Source organism: Anomaloglossus baeobatrachus, chromosome 11 (genome assembly GCF_048569485.1).
Source record: "Anomaloglossus baeobatrachus isolate aAnoBae1 chromosome 11, aAnoBae1.hap1, whole genome shotgun sequence".
NCBI lineage: Eukaryota > Metazoa > Chordata > Amphibia > Anura > Aromobatidae > Anomaloglossus > Anomaloglossus baeobatrachus.
In genome coordinates this window covers 180,438,721-180,463,159 of record NC_134363.1, presented here as the reverse complement: position 1 = coordinate 180,463,159, position 24,439 = coordinate 180,438,721, and the positions used below count along the sequence as shown (strand labels likewise).

Sequence of the window (24,439 nt, the reverse complement as noted above, 5' to 3'; positions counted from 1 at the left end):
TGAGGGAGAGAGACGGTTTCTGTGGTAACGTCATTTAGGGCCCAGCCATTGACAGGCACACACCTCAGGTCTGAGATGCAGCAGAGCCACATAGTATGGGGGATTTATGACAGGGAAGGATCCAAGAATCACAGAAGTGAGAATATACGGTAATAAGAGAAACGAGACACCTGCAAAGCAGATAGAAACTGGAGCTAGACCCTTATCCACTGAGTAAAGGCCGCTTTACACACTGCGATATCGGTATCGCTAGTGTGGGTGCCCGCCCCCATCTGTTGTGCGACACGGGCAAATCGCTGCCCGTGGCGCACAACATCGCCCAGAGCCGTCACACATACTTACCTGCCTAGCGACGTAGCTGTGACCGGCGAACCGCCTCCTTTCTAAGGGGGCAGGTTCGTTCAGCGTCACAGTGACGTCACAGCAGCGTCACTGAACCGCCACCCAACAGCAGCGGAGGGGCGGAGATGAGCGGGACGTAACATCCCGCCCACCTCCTTCCTTCTGCATAGCGGCCGGGAGGCAGGTAGGAGAGGTTCCTCGTTCCTCCGGTGTCACACGGAGCGATGTGTGCTGCCGCAGGAATGAGGAACAACCTCGTTACTGCTGCAGTAACGACATTTGAGAATGGACCCCCATGTCACCGATGAGCGATTTTGCACGTTTTTGCGACGATGCAAAATTGCTCATAGGTGTCACACGCAACGGCATCGCTAATGCGGCCGGATGTGCGTCACAAATTCCGTGACCCCAACGACAACGCATTAGCATGTCGTAGTGTGTAAAGCCCCCTTTATTCCTAAGGGAGATGCCCAGCAGTACATCCCTTAATAGCTTATAGCTAAAAAAGAGATGGGCCTGAAAGGAAGAGGAAGCCAGCAAATAGAGAGAGCACTGGGAAACGGTTCCAGAAGCGTCAGGAGGCTGATAGCCTGGTCCGGCCATATTGGCACAATCCCTAAGAGAGACAAATATGGCGCAAAGCCGCAGTAATGACAGAGTGACTCTAGAGTACTGGGATATCATGTCAGGTTGTGTGGTGGGAAGTGTCTCAGGATTATGGGGAAGGATAAGAACATTTAAGATGGAACAGGCTGCAAGACTATGTCTGAAGTTACTCCTTAATGTGTTTCAAATATCCGAAAAGCAATGCGCCCACGTGTGTGTGTCTGCAGTTATCAGTCATCAGCTGTTCAGTAAAGACTTTATGTTTATAAAAAAGTTGTGGTTTCCTCTCTGGAGTGAAGTACCATCTGATCCTGGCCAGCCGAAACCATTGGCAGTATGCAGTCTGGGAGCATTGCTACTGTAGTGCACCACACACCCAGCCAGGACCCCCCATTTTCATGTAGCGGCCTGGGGTGCAGCAGACAATTGTGTCGCGGGCGGAGGAGGGGACGCCGCGCTCTCCCACTACTGCTCGGGTCCGTCCGCCGCGGCTGCTGCTCGGTGGCTCGAGCGATGAGCCGGATCCCGGGGACTCTAGCGGCGCTCCTCGCCCGTGAGTGAAAGGGGGGTAGTTGGGTGTGGGGATGGTTTATTGTCCGTGACGCCACCCACGGTTGTGGTGATTTGTAGCACCACCGCTACTCAATATGGGGATCCCGGGAGTGGTGATGCGGAGCAGCCAGTTGTTGTGTTGCCCCTCCGTGGGTAGGGGTTGGTGATCCCGGGGCCCAGGGATGGTGTGGAAGGTGCAGGGCCTGGTGGGCGCAGGGACGCGGGGGCAGCGCTGTGCCTTGCGGCACTGTGGTACTCACTCAGCCTGAGACGTTGACACGGTTTTACGGTAAACCACACGGCTGGAAAGACGGTTCCCACGGACGGCTGCACTTGCTCTCCCAGCAGGTAACGGTGATGTCCCTTTGACCTGCACCTAGTGTTTCTGTGTTGGTAGCGATGGGTTCCCACCGGTAACCCGCTCCCCGGCTTGGATATGGGCCAGAGGAGCCCTGCTTTCCCCGCAGACGCTGGCCCCGAGGAACTGGTGCCCTGGCGGTGGCGGTGTTCCTCCTTAACGGTTGGACTTTTGCCTTCAGTCAGGACTTGGTTGTTGGGGGATCGACGTCCTCTTCACTGACGGATTTGGCAAATTATGGCGACTACTAGCCTTGCCGGGGTCCGAGAGGCCCCTGCCCTGGTGCTGACTGTCCTTCGTATACTGCTCCAGACCGCCGGGCCACTACCCGTCCGCGGTCCTTCCAGCAACCTCCGAGCAGTCCCCCTCCAGACGATCACCGCTGTTGCTGACCTTGCTGACACTGTCCTGCACTTAGCCGGACCAACTTCAGGTCTTTCTACGCTCACTTGTACTCTTTTCTTCTTTGCTACACTAGTACTTCACTTTCACTTAGCTCCTCTACCACTTCCTTCTACTTTGAACTTCCACTTCTATCTGCCTGGTTCTTCCCGCCTCCAGGGCTGTGTACTCCTCGGTGGGCGGAGCCAACCGCCTGGCCCACCCCCTGGTGTGAACATCAGCCCCTGGAGGAAGGCAACAAGGATTTTAGTAGCTTTGGTGTTCCTAACTGGGATGTAGGGTGTGGTGGTGTGATGACCTGTGACCTCTGGCTTGCCCAGGGCGTCACAATTTGCCTCTCTCATGACTACCACCCCGCGCCACGTTACAATGTCACCAATTTTCACCTCACCACCCCCAGACTAGATCTATTTGCACCTAGTGGTATCACCAATTCTCACCACATCTCTTCGAGACTAGATCTCTCTGCCTCTAGATGTCACCAATCCTCACCACACCACCCCCAGACTAGATCTCTTCTTACCTAGTGGTATCACCAATTCTCATCCCATCTCTTCGAGACTAGATCTCTCTGCCTCTAGTGATGTCACCAATTCTCACCACACCACCCCCAGACTAGATCTCTCTGCCTCTAGTGGTGTCACCAATTCTTACCACACCTCCCCCAGACTAGATCTCTTCGTACCTAGTGGTATCACCAATTCTCACCACATCTCCCCCAGACTACATCTCTTTGCACCTAGTGGTATCACCAATTCTCACCACACCTCCCCCAGACTATATCTCTTTGCACCTAGTGGTGTCACCAATTCTCACCACACCTCCCCCAGACTAGATCTCTTTGCACCTCGTGGTGTCACCAATTCTCACCACATCTCCCCCAGACTATATCTCTTTGCACCTAATGGTGTCACCAATTCTCACCACATCTCCCCCAGACTAGATCTCTTTGCCCCTAGTGGTGTCACCAATTCTCACCACATCTCCCCCAGACCAGATCTCTTTGCACCTAGTGATGTTATCTCAGTCCTCACAAAAGCTTTTCCATATCAGATCTCTGCACCCTTAGTAATATAACTAATATTCAATACATTTCCCAAGTCACAATCTCTCTGTATTTTTCTTTCTTGCCCTGGGGATATCCATATATCACACATTCCCGCTCCACCTCTAGTGATTTTATTGCTCCTCACCATAGGTCCAGACATGTTGTTCGCTCATTACACAGGGCACGTCCCGTTCCTCAGGCTCCTTATAAGAAGCTATGAGGCCAGTGCTGTATTATCTGTAGAGCACAATCACTGATGGTTCCACACTTCACATCAAGGACAGGTAAATATCTGATCTCCAGTCCTTTACATTTCCAGTTTTCTCCTTCCTCTCATTGTATGGATGTGCTTATGTCTGATATACTGTATATATGATCAATTTTATTAGCTGTATTCATCGCACTCGTTGATACATATTGTAGCAATGTCTTGACGACATTAGATACAATTCCCAACTCATAACATTTCATTCCTTGTATCCTCCTTATCAGTTTTACTTAAAGAGTATCAAATTTATAATTTTCTAAACGATGCCTGATCAGCTTGTGATGCTTGATCTAGAGTGTTTTCAGTCATCCACGTCCTCCCCTGATCTATGACATTCAGCAGGACTCGGTTCCATTCTCCATCCAACCTCTTATGGGTACTTTGCACACTACGACATCGCAGCTGCGATGTCGATGGGGTCAAATCGAAAGAGACGCACATCCGGCGTCGTTGTCGACATCGGAGTATGTGAATAGTTTTTAATACGATTAACGAGTGCAAAAGTGTCGAAATTGTATGATCGGTGTAGTGTCGGGCATTTCCATAATGTCGCTGCAGCGACAGGTACGATGTTGTTCCTCGTTCCTGCGGCAGCACACATCGCTGTGTATGAAGCCGCAGGAGCGAGGAACATCTCCTACCTGCGTCCCGGCTGCAATGAGGAAGGAAGAAGGTGGGCGGGATGTTTACGTCCCGCTCATCTCCGCCCCTCTGCTTCTATTGGCCGCCTGCCGTGTGACGTCGCTGTGACGCCGCATGACCCACCCCCTTAGGAAGGAGGCGGTTCGCCGGCCAGAGCGACGTCGCAGGGCAGGTAAGTGCGTGTGAAGCTGCCACAGCGATAATGTTCGCTACGGCAGCTATCACAAGAGATCGCATGTGCGACGGGGGCGGGTACTATCGCGCTCAGCATCGCTACAATCGGCTTGCGATGTCGTAGTGTGCAAAGTACCCCTTAGGGTTTTTCCTGGAAAATCAGTCTATTCCCGGCTACTATTTTTTTTAATCAATCTGTGCTTTTCACACCCTCTGTGGGTCCAGCACTGAGCCTTCATTGCTGCTCCCGGTATCTGTTATTATTTGCAGCACTACCACTAGGGAACAGAAGTTTACCAAAATCAGAAAACACCTTTAAATGCTGCCGTCATGATTGACAGGAGCATCTAAGGGGTTAAACTATTGCGATCAGCGCTAGTTCCAATCACATATTGCTCGGTAGTTATAATAACCCACACTGAGCCTGCTCTATACATGCAGAAACCACATAAACAGTAGATGAAGCCAAGTGGTTACAGACTTTCTGAGAAATTATGCAGAAGATTTTCAGGATATACAGTACAAGTTTGTACAAGAATATAATTTTGATTCCAACTTTAGAAATAGAGATAGGGGAAATGTTGAAGAGGTGTACGTCATTCCTGGTATTTGAAGTCTTGTACAATCACCCTGCAGAAATGCTCCTCTGTATAAGTATTATTATTATTTATTATTATTATTATTATTATTATAGCGCCATTTATTCCATGGCGCTTTACATGTGAAAAAGGGTGAACATAGTAGGGACAATTACAATAATCATATACAAAATAAGGCACAGACGGGTACAGGAGGAGAGAGGACCCTGCCCACGAGGGCTCACAGTCTACAGGAGGAGAGAGGATCCTGCCCGCGAGGGCTCACAGTCTACAGGAGGAGAGAGGATCCTGCCCGCGAGGGCTCACAGTCTACAGGAGGAGAGAGGACCCTGCCCACGAGGGCTCATAGTCTACAGGAGGAGAGAGGACCCTGCCCACGAGGGCTCACAGTCTACAGGAGGAGAGAGGACCCTGCCCACGAGGGCACATAGTCTACAGGAGGAGAGAGGACCCTGCCCACGAGGGCTCACAGTCTACAGGAGGAGAGAGGACCCTGCCCACGAGGGCTCACAGTCTACAGGAGGAGAGAGGACCCTGCCCGCGAGGGCTCACAATCTACAGGAGGAGAGAGGACCCTGCCCGCGAGGGCTCATAGTCTACAGGAGGAGAGAGGACCCTGCCCACGAGGGCTCACAGTCTACAGGGCGAGAGAGTATCCTGCCCACGAGGGCTCACAGTCTACAGGAGGAGAGAGGACCCTGCCCGCGAGTGCTCATAGTCTACAGGAGGAGAGAGGACCCTGCCCACGAGGGCTCACAGTCTACAGGAGGAGAGAGGACCCTGCCTGCAAGGTCTCACAGTCTACAGGAGGAGATAGGACCCTGCCCATGAGGGCTCACAGTCTACAGGAGGAGAGACGTCCCTGCCCGCGAGGGCTCACAGTCTACAGGAGGAGAGAGGACCCTGCCCACGAGGGTTCATAGTCTACAAGGAATGGGTGAGGATACAGTAGGTGAGGGTAGAGATGGTTGCGCAGTGCTACAGCGGACTGAGGGTTATTGTAGTTTGTAGGCTTGTCGGGAGAGGTGGGTATTCAGGTTCATTTTGAAGCTAGTCAAGGTAGGCAAGAGTCTGATATGTTGTGGTAGAGAGTTCTAAAATATGGAGGAGGCACGAGAGAAATCTTGCATGAGGTGGTGGGAAGTGGAGAGGAGAGTAGAGAAGGAGATCTTGTGAGGATCAAAGCTTACGTGCGGGTAAGTAGCAGGAGACTGGGTCCCAGATTTAGGGAGGAGACAGGTTGTGGATGGCTTTGAAGATCATGGTTAGAGTTTTGATTTGGAGTTGTTGGGCAATGGGAACCAGTGAAGGGATTGGCAGAGAGGAGAGGTCGGGGAGTAGTGGGGGGAAAGGTGAATTAAGTGGGTAGCATAGTTTAGAGTAGATTGTAGGGGTGCGAGACTGGGTTGCTGCCATTTGTGCCAAATTTATCAATCTTCCGCACAACACCTGATTAGCTTGCAATGCTTGATCTGGAGTGTTTTCATCTAATTTCAGTCATCCACGTCCTCACCTCATGTGTTCCAGTTATTAGGTGATAGAGACAAGAGCAAGGACTTCTGCAGTCAATAAAATTATTCATTTGTATCAAACAAACATGGTCATTGCTTGTGGCCAAGAGAACACAACTGTTCCAACAACTGCACAGCCCAAATGGTGAAAAGCATCTCCATGATTCAATATGTGCAAAAGCAAAGCTCAACCTGGTATCCTCAACCAAAAAAAATAGAAAGAGACACGAATGCAAAGAAGACTTCCTGAAAAAAATATATTCATGTTCTGTAAGTGCAAAAAGTCCATCAGTAAAATGCAAGACATACCAATTCAGCACCTAGTCCATGTTCTACACCGAGCCATCCGTCGGGGCTTCCATTGGAATTCAGTTTATCCAAGCCAGTCGCTTGAATGGAGCTGGTGGACTCACTGTGTACACTGTTTGGCCTCTGCACTGGGGGTAGTCATTTTTTTTTCCAACATGCACAAAAGGGTGTTTCACCACGCTATTTTTCATGTCTCAAAAAGATGAAAACTCTCAGAACAGAGGCTAGACAGTGTCCACAGTGACTCCACCAGCTTCATTTAAGTGAGTGGCTCCGTCATGGTTGTTTTTTCGATTCCCTTTGGAATAAAGCTTTTCCACGATTCCAATGGAAACCCTGACATAGAGCTTGACGTAGAGCGCCCTATAAGGCCTCTTTCACACGTCCGTGAAAACCACGCACGTTTTGCGGACGTGTAAAAGGTGCATATTGCCCTCTGTGTGCCGTGATTTTGGCACAACGTGTGTTCTTCGTGCGCTATCCGTGATAACACACGGCGAACAGGAACCTTCTGCTCACCTGTCCCTAGCGTTGCTGTCCGTGGTGCTGATCTACGGTCTCTGGCCCTGCCGACTCCCCACTGCTGCTGCTTCCGGTCCACTGTGTTGTGCATATGCGATGAGCATAATGAGCAGGGATCAGAAGCAAATGACAGCAGTGGCAGAGGCAGCAGGGCTGGAGAAGGTGAGTATAGAAATTAATTTTATTTCACAGACACGTGTGTTTTTTTACGGTACATGCCCCACGGATCACATCCATATGGTCTGTGTGACACCTGTGCTACCGGAGGAAAAATGGACATGTCAATGTGTGGAGCACATGGACACACATATGCTCCTCATGGATACACGGTCCATGGTAAAACATGCACGTGTGCGCATATCCATTGATTTTAGTGGGTCTACGTGTGCCCGTGTCTCCGGTACATGTGAAAACAGACATTACACGTACCGGAGACACAGATGTGTGAAGGAGGCCTAAGTGGAATTTAATGGTATATAGGAAATTAGCCATGGCTCTATAATTGCACTTACAATTTATTAATCCACAACAGGATAAGAGTAAAATATATCAAAATACTCAAAAAAAGTTTCAGTCCCCTCAGACCTTGTTCCCATTAATAATCTGTAACAATAATAAATATGCAACGCATGAACCTAGAATTAAAAATGACCATCGTCACTATATACAGATAGAGACTGGGGGAAAAACAATTATAACATATCTCCTCCGTAGCGCTTCATTTCATTCAGATTGGAGTGGACAGTTCACGCTGACACTGATGCCCCCTGAGCTGCAGGATGGCTTGAATTCCTTTATAACTTGATTGTGGCCGCCAATCCAGACCATCCTGCGATTCAACCTTTCATCCATTTTTCTCTGCCATCCACATCCAGGGAGATTATCTACAATGCCATGGGGTGTAAACTTCTTCATTATGTTGCACAACGTGGACAAAGGAACATCAAGATCTCTGGAAATGGACTTGTAACCTTGAGATTGATATTTTCCAACAATTTTGGTTCTCTATCCCTTAGACAGTTCTCTTCTCCTCTTTCTGTTCTCCATGCTTAGTGTGGCACACACAAAATGGATACAGCTGCACACTAAATGCCATCAATGTATAAGGGAACTCTGGTACTGCATTACTGCTATATGACAAAATGAGATTTTTAGTTTATGAATTGGCCAATGCATGTAAGCCCGGAAACCAATGGCAAGGTAAATCTCAATATTCCGGGTACCTAACTAAAATGCCACTATATAGGTTAAAAACATCCTTGTCTGGGCAGCTAGACTAAAAAATCTAACTTGAAATGCCACTATCTGGACTAACCTCCATGTCTGGGCAGCTAGGACTCCTGGTATAAGTATAATGAACACAGCCTGTTTTATATCTGTGTATCCATTTTGTATTTGCTATGTTTTTCAACTGGCACCTATACACACTTGTAGGATGTGCGGGTCAGTTTTTTTAAATATTTGTAGTGTGGCACTGTCACATCCCCATCGGAGTCCGCTCCTGCGACTTCTGCTCCGATCGCCAGATGATGCCATGTTCCCACCATAGATAGTGCTGGTGATGGGAGAGGACTCGGTGCCCGTGGTTCTGCGCAGCACAGTGTCACGTCCCCACCGGAGTCTGCACCTGCGACTTCTGCTCCGATTGCCAGATGACGCCATGTTCCTACCATGGATAGTGGTGGTGATGGGAGAGGAGTCGGTGCCCGTGGCTCTGCGGAGCACAGGCTCCGCTCATCCACTAGGCTGGGTTTCCCTGGAACCTGCAGTACCACTGGCTGACTGTAGGTGGCGTGTGTCTCCCGGCTGAAGTGGCCAACATTCACCTGCAGCCTATGGGAAGACACCACACCCTTCTTATTCCCCCTCCTGTCACATGACCACTGCCAGTGATAGTTCTGTTCTCCTGGCTCATGTGCTGTTTGTATAGTAATTCCTGTGCGCTGACCTTGCTTGTGTTTGACTACCCTCCTGCCTGTCGTTTTTGTACCTTGCTGCCAGTTCTGGATTTGACCCCTGCTTTGTCTCCTCACTACGCCCCTGCCTGCCGATTCTGTTCCTGTTTTGCATCTCCTGGATTTTGACCCTGCCTGACGACCATGGACTACAGCCTACCACAGGTAGCGATCTCTGAGGCTCTGTGTAATTCCAAATCTCTGTACAGGGGTTAAAGGGTTGCAGAGTTCTTGGGGTCCTGCTTTGTGAGCGGCTTTTCACTAGATTCCCCTTACAGCCAGTCTGAGTCTGTGGCTCCTATCAGGCATTACAGGCACACAGACACACAATGCAAATATTGAGTCAACTTCTCTCCTTTTTATCTGTTTTCAGGTGGGATTTTCATATTGCCCACATCTGTTACTTGCCACAAGTGAATTTGATCGAGCATTACATGTTTGTATTAAATTTGTTTACCCATAATTTTGGAAAGGTGACAACAATTTTGTCTGGATCATTTTGGGGATTTTATGTGAAATTATTTCCAAATTGCCTTTTTTTTTTGCTGTTTTTTGTGTTGTTCCAATACACATAAAGGAAATAAACAAGTGTATGAGAAAATGTATGTAATTGCAATAGTTTTCTGGGAGAAATATTTCATTTTGAAGAACAATTTCAAGGGTGCCAACACTTTTGACAATGACTGTATATATATATATATATATATATATATATATATATATATATATATACAGTTAGGTCCAGAAATATTTGGACAGTGACACAATTTTGGCGAGTTGGGCTCTGCATGCCACCACATTGGATTTGAAATGAAACCTCTACAACAGAATTCAAGTGCAGATTGTAACGTTTAATTTGAAGGTTTGAACAAAAATATCTGATAGAAATTGTAGGAATTGTCACATTTCTTTACAAACACTCCACATTTTAGGAGGTCAAAAGTAATTGGACAAATAAACCAAACCCAAACAAAATATTTTTATTTTCAATATTTTGTTGCGAATCCTTTGGAGGCAATCACTGCCTTAAGTCTGGAACCCATGGACATCACCAAACGCTGGGTTTCCTCCTTCTTAATGCTTTGCCAGGCCTTTACAGCCGCAGCCTTCAGGTCTTGCTTGTTTGTGGGTCTTTCCGTCTTAAGTCTGGATTTGAGCAAGTGAAATGCATGCTCAATTGGGTTAAGATCTGGTGATTGACTTGGCCATTGCAGAATGTTCTACTTTTTTGCACTCATGAACTCCTGGGTAGCTTTGGCTGTATGCTTGGGGTCATTGTTCATCTGTACTATGAAGCGCCGTCCGATCATCTTTGCGGCATTTGGCTGAATCTGGGCTGAAAGTATATCCCGGTACACTTCAGAATTCATCCGGCTACTCTTGTCTGCTGTTATGTCATCAATAAACACAAGTGACCCAGTGCCATTGAAAGCCATGCATGCCCATGCGATCACGTTGCCTCCACCATGTTTTACAGAGGATGTGGTGTGCCTTGGATCATGTGCCGTTCCCTTTCTTCTCCAAACTTTTTTCTTCCCATCATTCTGGTACAGGTTGATCTTTGTCTCATCTGTCCATAGAATACTTTTCCAGAACTGAGCTGGCTTCATGAGGTGTTTTTCAGCAAATTTAACTCTGGCCTGTCTATTTTTGGAATTGATGAATGGTTTGCATCTAGATGTGAACCCTTTGTATTTACTTTCATGGAGTCTTCTCTTTACTGGTGACTTAGAGACAGATACAGCTACTTCACTGAGAGTGTTCTGGACTTCAGTTGATGTTGTGAACGGGTTCTTCTTCACCAAAGAAAGTATGCGGCGATCATCCACCACTGTTGTCATCCGTGGATGCCCAGGCCTTTTTGAGTTCCCAAGCTCACCAGTCAATTCCTTTTTTCTCAGAATGTACCCGACTGTTGATTTTGCTACTCCAAGCATGTCTGCTATCTCTCTGATGGATTTTTTCTTTTTTTTCAGCCTCAGGATATTCTGCTTCACCTCAATTGAGAGTTCCTTAGACCGCATGTTGTCTGGTCACAGCAACAACTTGCAAATGCAAAACCACACACCTGTAATCAACCCCAGACCTTTTAACTACTTCATTGATTACAGGTTAATGAGGGAGACGCCTTCAAAGTTAATTGCAGCCCTTAAGGCTACTTTACACACTGCGATATCGGTCCCGATATCGCTAGTGTGGGTACCCGCCCCCATCTGTTGCACGACACGGGCATATCGCTGCCCGTGCCGCACAACATCGCCCAGAGCCGTCACACATACTTACCTGTCCGGCGACGTCGCTGTGACGGGCGAACCGCCTCCTTTCTAAGGGGGCGGTCCATGCGGCGTCACAGCGACGTCACTGAAGCGTCACTGAACCGCCGCCCAATAGCAGCGGAGGGGCGGAGATGAGCGGGACGTAACATCCCGCCCACCTCCTTCCTTCCGCATAGCGGCCGGGAGGCAGGTAGGGAGAGCTTCCTCGCTCCTGCGGCGTCACACGCAGCGATGTGTGCTGCCGCAGGAACGAGGAACAACCTCGTTACTGCTGAAGTAACGATAATTGGGAATGGACCCCCGTGTCGCCGATTAGTGATTTTTCACTGTTTTTCAACGATGCAAAATCGCTAATCGATGTCACACGCAACGGCATTGCTAATGCGGCCGGATGTGCGTCACGAATTCCGTGACCCCAACGACTCCGCATTAGCGATGTCGTAGCGTGTAAAGCCCGCTTAAGAGTCCCTTGTCCAATTACTTTTGGTCCCTTGAAAAAGAGGAGGCTATGCATTACAGAGCTATGATTCCTAAACTCTTTCTCCGATTTGGATGTGAAAACTCTCATATTGCAGCTGGGAGTGTGCACTTTCAGCCCATATTATATATATAATTGTATTTCAGAACATGTTTTTGTAAACAGCTAAAATAACAAAACTTGTGTCACTGTCCAAATATTTCTGGCCCTGACTGTATACATACACATAGTAAGGTATGAGTAATATGCAGTGACATAACTAGAGTCTGAATGCCCCGATGCAAAATTTGGACCTGAGCCCCAACCTGCACATTGGTCAGATGTATGGGCGCTTGTAGCGTTCTAGACAATAAAAGAAATGCGTTTTTTTTCTCCCATGTAATAATGTCCCCATCCTGGGCCCATTCCTGTAATATTGTCATCCATCCTGGCACCTTTATTTAATAATGTCCTCCACCCTGGCCTCTTTAGTTAATAATGTCCCGCATCCTGGTCCCTTTATTTAATAATACCCCCCATCATGGTCCCTTAATAATATTCCCCATCCTGGGCTTCTTCCTGAGATAATGTCATCCATCCTGACCCCTTTATTTAATAATGTCCCCTTTCCTAGCACCTTTATTTAATAATGCCCTCGATCCTGGCCCTTTATTTGATAATGCCCAACATCCTGGGACACTTCCTATAATGATGCTGCCATCATAGGATAAACCCCTTCCCATAATAATGTCCCTCTTCCTGGCCCATTTAATTAATAGTGCCCTCATATGGCCTCTTCCAATAATAAGGTCTACCATACTGGGCCCCTTCCTATAAGAATGTCTAATATAATGTCTCTCATCCTGGGCCATTTAATTAATAGTGCCCTCATATGGCCCCTTCCTATAATAATGTCTCCCATCCTGGGCCCCTTCCAGTAATAATGTTCCCCATCCAAGACCTCTTTGTAATAGAATATGCCACATCTTAGGCTCCTTCCAGTAATAATGTACTGACATGTACAAAAACAAAAAAGAACCAAAAAGATATCCAGTGTAAGTATGTAGAGCCATCGGCAGAAGACGGATTCTATCCAAATAGAAATGCAGTAAGACGAGGTAAGCACATAATGGGCCCAGAAGTCCGGACAGAATGAGGTCTAGATAGATCCAGCCGACAGTGATTGCTCAGAATGTTTTGGACCACAACAAAAAAAAAAAGAGAAAATCGGCTCACCGAGTTGCTGTAATCCGCTGTATATATGGATCCGCGCACGGAAGGCTAGGCTGCCAGTCTCACATTCAGGATGAAAAAAAAAATAACAAACCTTAATTGTAACAGGGAAAATATGAATTAGCATAAATATAATTATTCCATATTTTTCATTTTATATTTATTTTTATATATTTATATTTTTGTTTTTCTGATAGAAAAGTGGATCATTGTTGAAAAATTGTGAAGTCATTCAAGAAAATCACAAACCACCAAAATTATAAGTGTAACTGAGCTCTGCGGATCCTACTCTCGAAGAACCGGTGATCATGGCTTCCGATCCCCTCCTGGATTATACTGGTGAACTCCTTCAAGTCAAAGACTTTGTAGAAAGTCACTTTTCCTATGGTGAAATAAGTATTATAGAGGAAAATGTAGGGGCTCTTTTAAAACGGCTGCATGACCTCTTCTCCTCAGGTCTGTATATGATGACATTTCATAATTTTATGGTTGGACGTGTATTGCTAAATAGAAATCTGAGCGGCCATACATGTGGACTCCTGTGGTCGAGCAAGTGGGTGTATGGGGGGGAATCAGGAGAAATGGATGCCTTCCGAAGCAACATTTGGCCAGAATCTATCTTAGGGGCACTTTGCACACTGCGACATCGCAGGTGCGATGTCGGTGGGGTCAAATTGAAAGTGACGCACATCCGGCATCGCATGCGACATCGCAGTGTGTAAAGCCTAGATGATACGATTAACGAGCGCAAAAGCGTCGTAATCGTATCATCGGTGCAGCGTCGGCGTAATTCATAATTACGCTGACGCGACGGTCCGATGTTGTTCCTCGCTCCTGCGCAGCACACATCGCTGTGTGTGAAGCCGCAGGAGCGAGGAACATCTCCTACCGGCGTCACCGCGGCTTCCGTAGGATATGCGGAAGGAAGGAGGTGGGCAGGATGTTTACATCCTGCTCATCTCCGCCCCTCCGCTCCGATTGGCCGCCTGCCGTGTGACGTCGCAGTGACGCCGCACGACCCGCCCCCTTAACAAGGAGGCGGGTCGCCGGCCACAGGGACGTCGCACGGCAGGTGAGTGTGTGTGTGAAGCTGGCGTAGCGATAATTTTCGCTACGCCAGCTATCACCACATATCGCTGCTGCGACGGTGGCGGGGACTATCGCACTCGGCATCGCAGCATCGGCCTGCGATGTCGCAGTGTGCAAAGTTCACCTTAGTCTTCTAAGCTTCTGACAAAAACTACCATTGAAATGACACAACCTATAATGGTGACATTTCCCCCACCCCAAGGCTTGGCCGTCCCGAGTCCTGTCTAGACATTGAAGCTCATGCTCAGATGGCGTTACTGGCCTAAATTTCAGCCATTATCCAGCTCTTCCCTTTGGCCATTCTTCTGCTATATTCTCCTGGACAATATAAGGCTTGAACATTTCTTCTTAGTTTGCGGGAGACAAAGGTCTTCTGCTCTTCTCGGCCAGCAATGTCTTACAACCTCCGTTCCATTCTATGCTTGGCAATCACTATTTCTCTTCTTTCTTACAGGCAAGGTGAAAGGAGACACGTTGCTTGATATGAGTGCTGGAGGGGTGCTCTTCCCAATCTTCTCAGCCTGCGATGTCTTCAAGAAGATATACGTAATGAACTTTACTGATTCCAGTGATATTCACTTTAAGAAGTGGCTGGAGAAAAAGGAAGGAGCCACAGATTGGTCATTTGTTTCCAAACGAGTTTGTCAACTTGAAGGCAAAGCGTACGTATGCTAAGTCTTGCTTAAAGGGATTTTACATTACTTATGATATTGATGTGCGGAAGAACAACTTTCCGTCATTCATTTGAACAGGAATGGATCTCCTGAACCTAGGAGCGGCCACTAAACTGTGTGTGGATCAATGGTGTCACACTCCATCCAATGCTTTCATCTGGCCAATGCAGCTGATTGGTGGGGGTGCCAGGTGTGAGACCCTCACCCACCTGATACTGAGGATCTATCCAAGGATAGGTCATCAATATCATTGTCATGAACAACCCACTTAACTGTTTCCCACCACAGGGAACACTCATTTTTGTGCCTTCATTTTCTCCTGTCTGCGTAGAGCCATAACTTTTCGACATTTCCGTTGACCTCTCCATATGGAAACCATAAGGAAGTCGTAGTTCTGAATGACACCATTCATTTTAAAATACAATAAATACTAATAATAATCAACAGAAAAAAATGGAAAAAAATTCCAAATGGGAGAAAAAAAGAGAACAAAAAATGCCATTCCCTAATTGTTTTTGTCTTTTGTGGCAAATAACTAACCTCTTCTCAACATTGAGCAAACTAATACATCCTCAGAATGTCAGGCTCAGGAGATGAGTGACATCATTGTTGGCAACTACAGCAGGAGCTACACTGATAATAGTATTATCAGTGTATAGTGATGGTCGGACTATAAAAGTCTGTATCCGCGTGGGCTCACAAACATTGAAATAGCTGTGATTGGCTGTTCAGAATTGAACAGCCAATCACAGCGATTGTTGTTGTGGGAGGTTGGCAAAACTCCCAAAGTAGACGAGTTCCGGTGCCGTGCTGTCAGAATCAGAAGGCACCTTCATGCGATCACCATCACTGTAGTCACTGCGGCCGCATGAACACCAGGACATACCAGGTACGTCATTGATCAGCAATGCATTGCCAGCCCTTATGTACGGGGTACAGACCAAAAGTTTGGACACACGTTCTCATTCAAAGAGTTTTCTTTATTTTCATGACTCTGAAAATTGTAGATTCACATCGAAGGCATCAAAACTATTAATTAACATATGTGGAATGAAATACTTAACAAAAAAAGTGTGAAACAACTGAAAATATGTCTTATATTCTAGGTTCTTCAAAGTAGCCACCTTTTGCTTTAATTACTGCTTTGCACACTCTAGGCATTCTCTTGATGAGCTTCAAGAGGTAGTCACCGGAAATGGTCTTTCAACAGTCTTGAAGGCGCTCCCAGAGATGCTTAGCACTTGTTGGCCCTTTTGCCTTTACTCTGCGGTCCAGCTCACCCCAAACCATCTTGATTGGGTTCAGGTCTGGGGACTGTGGAGACCAGGTCATCTGGCGTAGCACCCCATCACTCTCCTCCTTAGTCAAATAGCCCTTACACAGCCTGGAGGTGTGTTTGGGGTCATTGTCCTGTTGAAAAATAAATAATGGTCCAACTAATCGCAAAACAGATGGAATAGCATGCCGCTGCAAGATGCTGTGGTAGCCATGCTGGATCAGTATGCCTTCAATTTTAAATAAATCCCCAACAGTGTCACCAGCAAAGCACCCCCACACCATCACACCTCCTCCTCCATGCTTCACAGTGGGAACCAGGCATGTAGAGTCCATCCATTCACCCTTTCTGTGTCGCACAAAGACACGGTGCTCGGATCCAAAGATCTCAAATTTGGACTCATCAGACCAAAGCACAGATTTCCACTGGTCTAATGTCCATTCCTTGTGTTCTTTAGCCCAAACAAGTCTCTTCTGCTTGTTGCCTGTCCTTAGAAGTGGTTTCCTAGCAGCTATTTTACCATGAAGGCCTGCTGCACAAAGTCTCCTCTTAACAGTTGTTCTAGAGATGTGTCTGCTGCTAGAACTCTGTGTGTCATTGACCTGGTCTCTAATCTGAGCTGCTGTTAACCTGCGATTTCTGAGGCTGGTGACTCGGATAAACTTATCCTCCGCAGCAGAGGCGACTCTTGGTCTTCCTTTCCTGAGGCAGTCCTCATGTGAGCCAGTTTCTTTGTAGCGTTTGATGGTTTTTGCCACTGCACTTGGGGACACTTTCAAAGTTTTCCCATTTTTTTGGACTGACTGACCTCCATTTCTTAAAGTAATGATGGCCACTCGTTTTTTTTACTTGGCTGCTTTCTTCTTGCCATAATACAAATTCTAACAGTCTATTCAGTAGGACTATCAGCTGTGTATCCACCAGACTTCTGCACAACACAACTGATGGTCCCAACCCCATTTATAAGGCAAGAAATCCCACTTATTAAACCTGACAGGGCACACCTGTGAAGTGAAGACCATTTCCAGTGCCTACCTCTTGAAGCTCATCAAGAGAATGCCAAGAGTGTGCAAAGCAGTAATTAAAGCAAAAGGTGGCTACTTTGAAGAACCTAGAATATAAGACATATTTTCAGTTGTTTCACACTTTTTTAAGTATTTCATTCCACGTTTTAATTCATAGTTTTGATGCCTCCAATGTGAATCTACAATTTTCAGAGTCATGAAAATAAAGAAAACTCTTTGAATGAGAAGGTGTGTCCAAAGTTTTGGTCTGTACTTTACAATGTCGGGAAGGGGTTATAAAAGAGCACAGTAAACATATCTGGTGCCTCCACATCCATAAGTCTGATCTATCAAAATATAAAATGAATTAACCTGCACAATAAAAACTGTCAAGAGAAAAGCCAATCAAAACTCCAGAATTGTTATTTTTCAGTTGCTTCAGCTCTTCCCCCAAAAATGCAATAAGAAGGCTCAGAAATATGCCGTATTTATCCCAAAATGGTGTCAATAGAAACTTCAGCTCACCGTGTCATAAGGCACCCATCATCCAGCACCATCAGTGGGGATAAGAAAAAAGGCTGTGAATCTCCAAAATTAGGATGGACTAGACGTGTGGAGGTCATCATCTCAAGCGCAGATTACCTGGAGATAGATATTACAAGGAGCCATCTCTCTACATCAGGGGTCCCCAACCTGTGGCTCGCAGCTGTCGGGTTAGTTTTTTGCCTTCGCACCAGGTTTAACAAACGGTTATAAAGAGAAGGTCTGCAGATGGGGATATTTATGAATAGCCCCCTATATACAGAATGTGGGGGTGGAGATAAAAATGGGGAGAGCTGGACATAGGATGATAGTGGCAGTTAAAGGGATGCAACATTGTGGTGGATGCAACATTGCTGGATGCAACATTATGGTGGGAGAGACTCATGCAAGAATACCAAATGGGGAAAAGGTGGGAACCTCTGGATGTAAATATACTACCCCAGTATGGTTTACATGGGGAGGTTTTGGCTGTTATTATACCAGTGATGGGGGCTCTGGTTGTTACTACTTTGGGGGATGATCTGGATGTCATTACATGGTGGGTGCTCTGGTTGTCACCACGGTGGGGGTTGATCTGGATGTAATTACGCGGTGGGGGCTCTGGTTGTCACCACCGTGGTGGGGGGAGATCTGGATGTCATAACGCGTTGGGGGCTCTGGTTGTCACCACAGTGGGGGATGATCTGGATGTCATTACGTGGTGCAGGCTCTGGATGTCACCACGGTGGGGTATGATCTGGATGTCACCACTGTGGGGGGGGTGATCTGGATATCATTACACGGTGGGGGGTGATCTGGATGTCATTACATGGTGGGGGGGGATCTGGATGTCACCGCGGTGGGGGGTGATCTGGATGTCATTACACGGTGGGGGCTCGGGATGTGGCTTTCAGCTTTCTAAAAGCTGAATATGGCTCTCAAGATAAGAAATGTGGGGGACCACTGATCTAGATGATCTGAATATTCACTACCGGATAAACCTACTCGGGTGTTACGGGAAGCAGAGGTAATTCTAAATCTACTGTCTATGGTTTGTTTTAGGGATGGATGGCAAGAAAAAGAAGAGCAAGTGAGAAAAGCAATTGAAGGAGTCGTTAAATTTGACATTACCACTGGTTCTGTCGCTTCGGTCGTCCTACCACAAGTGGACTGTGTGATGAGTGCCTACTTGTTCAACGCCATCTGCCACAATAAGGAAGATATCACAAGGAACCTGAAGACCCTGACCTCGTGGCTGAAAGTTGAGGGCCATTTGGTGTTTATGATTGCACTCAATATGAGCTTTTACCGGGTGGGCCAGCACAAGTTTGCTGCTCTGACAGTGGATGAGAAATTTGTGAAAGAGTCTGTGACTAAAGCAGGTTTTGTGATCGAGAAGGAGGAGGTGATCCCCACCTCAGTAGAGAGTGATATCGTTGATTATAAGAATCTGCTGTTCTTGGTAGCTCGGAAAGAGAGAAGTCTCCTAAATCTGTAAGATCCGGGGAGTCAATAAATCATACGACAAGAGAAAAAATAATGGAAAAATACATTTCCTTCAAAGGGTTATTATATGGGTGTTGCTTATAGTGCTTTTAGATACAAGCAATTTACAGGGTTTTTTATCTTCAGCCGTTCTTAAGATGTTAATACTTTTTGTCTTTGGCTTACAGCTCATTATTTTGGAGACCGCCCCTCGCTGCTCAGCAGCAGAACACGCGCAGGGCTCACATGCTCTTTCCTATTGAGCTTGAAAGTGCTGCTCTGAATCCAGCCAGGATTTCTGGAGTGCTCTGCTAGCTCTTAATCCTGGACAGCTTCAGCTCAGTGCTTACAAGCATGGTGGAAGTGGTCTTCAGTCTCCAAGGCAATGAGCTGTAAATAAGAGACAAGGGCTAATATCGAATTTTAATAAGCAGTAAATTACAAATCTGCATTCTTTATGATCTCTTGGTGGTTGGAGCTTTACTAATTTGCTACACTTTTTTTGTAGTCACAAACATTTACTGTATCATACAGTTGAACCAAACAAGAATAGTCTCATGGTCTGTTTTTCATCAACTGACTTTGCAGCATTACTGCCGATCTGTGTCACAATGAGTTTTTTGATAGCGGTGAGCTAGGGCTCCTAAGCTGTCCCTCAAGCTATGGAGGCCTTTGCTATCCCATTTCTCAGGGATACTCCTAATGGTGGAGAGGCCTGAGTCTCTTTCCTGGCCCTGCTCCTTAACAGTCCTGATGTAATGCTCCCTCCCCCTCCCCAGGGAGGGATGGGACAGGAGTGTGTCGAAACCACAAAAAAGACAGACAAAGGAAAAAACAAAACTCTGTCACACTGCATGCATACACATAGGATAAAAAGATAATAATAGACAACAAAAGATTTAGGAGGAAAAGAAGAGCACAAAGGAAGTATAAAACAGGAGTACACTCCACAACCGTACAAAGAAAAAATTACCACTAAACACAACTTTCACTAGAGAGAGTCTGGGACACACAGACCACCACAGAATAAACTATAGCTGGCATGGGTAGAAGGATTCCACCAGCATAAATAGAAGGGGAGATGATGCGATAGGTCTCCCTACGACATGTAATTAAAGGAACAAGCAGACTAGCAGAGATTAACTCTTGCTAGCCTGCCTATGATACAGCACACACCAGGTCGATGCCTGAGTCTGCCCATGTTGATCCCAGACGGCAGCGAAACCATTGTGCGGAGTTTCAACATCTGCAAACTGAATGGAGTCCAATGCTCCCATGACAGTCGATGAAGTCTGTGCAAAACTTCATGTGACACATTCTTCATCTGGGTCCTGACATCTCAACACAGTGGGCACAATGAAGTCATTGTTTCGCACATGCTGTACCGAGATGTGCGGCACACTACAGACCACACATTGCAGATATCGCAGGAGCACGGTAACAAGGGAAGGTGAGTCATTTTAATAATAAAACCACCATTGGACCAGGCATCCTATTCTTGACATTGGTTATGGTCATTGTAAGAATTTTTACAGATTGACTTATCCATTCTAGGGAACCTTGTCTTTGTTGTGGACTACATAGACAAGCAAATGCAATGACTTTTTCAACAATTGTGCATGCTTTATTTCTAAATTGTCCATCTCATTGGCATAACTGGAAGATCCAATGCATAATCTACACCTCTTCCTACCATGTGCCATGGATATTATGTATCACAGTGGCATTTTAGCCTTTTCAAGCATCAGGACATCTATCTGTCATGCAGCTAGTACTGGGGTTCTACCAGGTGTAGAAGGGACTGCCAACGAGCGTGGCAGCACACAAGGTACAGCGGGGAAACAATACAACGTGGGCCCTGAGTCTAGGGAGAGGGGATCTGGGTCACCTCCTAACACTCACCTAAGGCTGATCCCTGTACTCCCTAATGTCCCTATACAGGCCTTACCCCATCGCCGATCACGTGCCTAGGCCCTCACTGGCCCTGAACTCATGCTGACTAGTGATGGCCAATAAGACTCTAATCTTGCCACTGTAAGGGGTGGACGGACCCCTGTTGGTGAAAAGGACGCCCCCTGAAGATGCCCCACAATGGGGTGGTCAGCGATGTAATGTTATGTGTGGTTATAGTGATAACCGGGGTCCCCATTAGGTACAGGGTGGAGTGTGGTCCCCATGGGAACAGTGACAGGAGAAGGAGGAGCAGGACAGCCTAGGGGGAGGGTTAGAGGACTCTGTAGCAGAGTGAGAGTAGAAAAGAGAGAGAGTCTGCTGGTGCGGAGAGAAGAAGCAACGGGGCAGGGTGTGGGAGCGACCGTGGCAGATAGCCAAAGAGAGAAAGAGAAAAGTGCTTTGATCAAGAACCAGCAGTGAACGGGTAAGACCCGAAGCAGCAGAGACAGAGAAACAGAAGTTTATGGGCAAAGCCTGTAGTAGCCGGAGTCTGAGCATAGTTGCAGAAACAAGAGTAGCCGGGTAACGCCCGCTGAAGAGAAATAAGAGAAGTCCCCCGGCAGGAATTGTATTTGGAAACTGAAAGATTTGTGTACCGAAACGGTATGGAAGTTATGTGCAATAAAATGCCTTTTGGTTCATCTGATGTCTGTCTGCGGTGTTTACCTGAGTCTGACAACATGCCTCTGCCATCCACACTCTGCCCCACCAACAACACCCCTGTTCTAACAGTAACGGCTGGGCCAGGGGTCAGCCTGATGCACAGAGCGGCCATTACAGCAAACCCCAAGGCACCCCCTGCCCCCCGTTACACCACTGCAATAAGACATGAGGTAGATAAGACAAACAAGTGGGGAAAGACACAACAATGAGTTCTCCAAGGTTTCTTCAGCAGGAGCTTCACAGTTAGCCTTGTAGCAACATCACAGGTCTGCAGAAACGAGCTTCTTCAAGATGGACAGCATAGGTATGAGCTATAGCCTGCATGTGGAGGAGTGAGGAGCGTATGTACTGTGTGTGTATATATATATATATATATATACATACATAGGTAGTGGAATAGAATAGCCGCAGCTGAGATCTACCTGTAAGATCACGGCAGGATAGAATTGCACCTTATCTCCTTAAGTACCGGATGGAATTAAATATGCTCCAGGTCAGTGTAAATGGATCTGTGATCAACAATACACTGTGACCTTCTGATCCCAGATCCCCTCGAGATCACATCACACACTCATGACACTATCTCAATAATGTGGCCTTTGCTTTCAGTGAAAAGCTGGTTGGACGTCTCATACAAATAGATGATAGTCACACATTCCCCTCCACAAGTGCCATACGTACTGACCCAGTTGTCAAGACAGATTCAGATCTTCTATAAAGTTTTCTCATTTTATTCCCATAATTTTAGGAATAATAAAATGACTCAAATAAATGAATAAAATGAGAAAAATAAATACAATCTGGTATAAGATCTGTGAGATATAGCCTTGGGGAAACTTCCAAACCTACAGGTAAGGCAAATAACATTATCTCACTTGTGGCAATTTGTATAATGTAAAGCAAAGATAATTTGTCATCAGTGGGGATCTTTCTTTTTCAACATGTGAATGGGTGACATAATGAACGTTTCGACTTACAGTCTTGTTCACGAGTTACTGTACATAAAAGGTGAAAAAAACGGAATATTCAAAAAAAGACAAGAAATATTTACACTGAGTCCCACAGCCAAAAATTACAGTATATTTACAGTATATAAAATAATGTATATAGGAAAAATACTCTAGCAATTGCAAAATAAATCAGATGTATTTAAAGGGATGATTTGGATAATTAGCAAACCAGAAACATGCCATGTCCATGTGGTCTCTTCATGTTTCATGTAATCAATAACACAGATAATTTCATAAGCCTTCCAATGAGGACCCATCTTGTAGAACTGATCTGAAGGCATGAATATTCTTGTATATTTGTGGCCATTCCCTGAGGCAGTAAAAACAGGGGGGCCATGATACACAAATCCCATTGGGCTAATAGGTAGATAAACATGGTGGTCATTAATCAATGGGTATAACACACAATAACATCTGTATAATGATATCAATTTTTTTTCACATGAACCAAATTCATTTGCAGGTTTCATCCAGTCGGTCATCCCAAGTACTTTGAACACCATGTAGTAAGTGTGACAATGCGCCACTAGATGTCACTACAAGCTACTAGAGACAGGGAAGTCAAACACACCAGTGGTCAGAAGTCAGGAAGTCAGATAAGGTACACAGGGAACGAGCGGAGCTGAGGTCAGGGTACAAGCTGGAGGTCAGAAGCCAGGAAATCAGATAAGGTATACAGGGAGCAAGCGGAGCTGAGGTCAGAGTACAAGCCGGAGGTCAGAAGCCAGAGGGATAGTGTCAGAGTCAGGGGCAGAGAAGAGTAACAAGGGTCCGGGGTAGGGAGGCAAGATCAGAACAAAACTCACGGGAGCCAGAGATCTCACTGCAGAATAGGAACTATGACTGGCAGCGTTCCAGGTAAAGTTGCACTCTAATGAAGCCAAGCTCTCACCTGATACAAGGCGCCTGAACACAGACCCCTCCCCTCCCCGCAACTGGACCTGAAGACTGAGAAGCAACAAAACCCGTTACTTGGAGCATAATACAAAACATTGGCTCTGCTGGAGAGAAGAGCACCGCGGATCATGACAGTAAATTTCTGTTTATTGTGAACACATATGTATCGTTATCTTGTATGTGCTATAGATTAAAAGTGCACTCACCCTGGTTGGAATATATTTTGGGTAAGCTAAAAATAAAAATATTTTGTAATAGACCCCAGGTGATTTCACTCTAGATTTAAAGTGTGAAGAGCATGGATTTAGTTGTGAAATACAATACTATAGTGCTTTAGTAGAGGAGGGTGACCTCATACCTGTGGTGTGTCTTTAGCTGGCGCTCCCACATTGTAGCCGCTGTGTGGGTGCTAGAGTAATGGCAGATCGCAATTTATAACCACGCCACCCAGAAGTAAAGTGTCTGCCTAGCGCATGCGCAGAGTGGCTAGTCCATGTTACCTCTGTCTGTGCTATCGGCCGCTATCAGGAATGGATGCGCTTAACTGCGCATGCACAGTATGACTTGTCGGTATTCCTGGAGTGTGTGGTCGTTTCTGCTCATATAACCAGG

The 24,439-nt window shown here is 46.4% G+C and overlaps 1 protein-coding gene across 1 annotated transcript; it reads left to right on the top strand.

Moving 5' to 3' along the window:
* Positions 1-3,497: 3,497 nt before the first annotated feature.
* LOC142256243 (nicotinamide N-methyltransferase-like) lies at positions 3,498-21,903 on the top strand. The gene is made up of 4 exons (XM_075327819.1): positions 3,498-3,592; positions 13,452-13,710; positions 14,798-15,005; positions 18,882-21,903. Exons 2-4 carry the CDS (start codon positions 13,563-13,565, stop codon positions 19,315-19,317), a joined length of 792 nt encoding a protein of 263 aa, XP_075183934.1. The 5' UTR covers positions 3,498-3,592; positions 13,452-13,562; the 3' UTR covers positions 19,318-21,903.
* Positions 21,904-24,439: the final 2,536 nt, after the last annotated feature.

What these genes read in the sequence shown, in the direction of transcription:
- LOC142256243 (XM_075327819.1), top strand. Translation starts at nt 13,563, where the DNA reads ATGGCTTCCGATCCCCTCCTGGATTATACTGGTGAACTCCTTCAAGTC. An exon ending in GCATGACCTCTTCTCCTCAG is followed by an intron (nt 13,711 to 14,797) that starts GTCTGTATATGA and finishes TCTTTCTTACAG; the next exon opens with GCAAGGTGAAAGGAGACACG. An exon ending in TGTCAACTTGAAGGCAAAGC is followed by an intron (nt 15,006 to 18,881) that starts GTACGTATGCTA and finishes GGTTTGTTTTAG; the next exon opens with GGATGGATGGCAAGAAAAAG.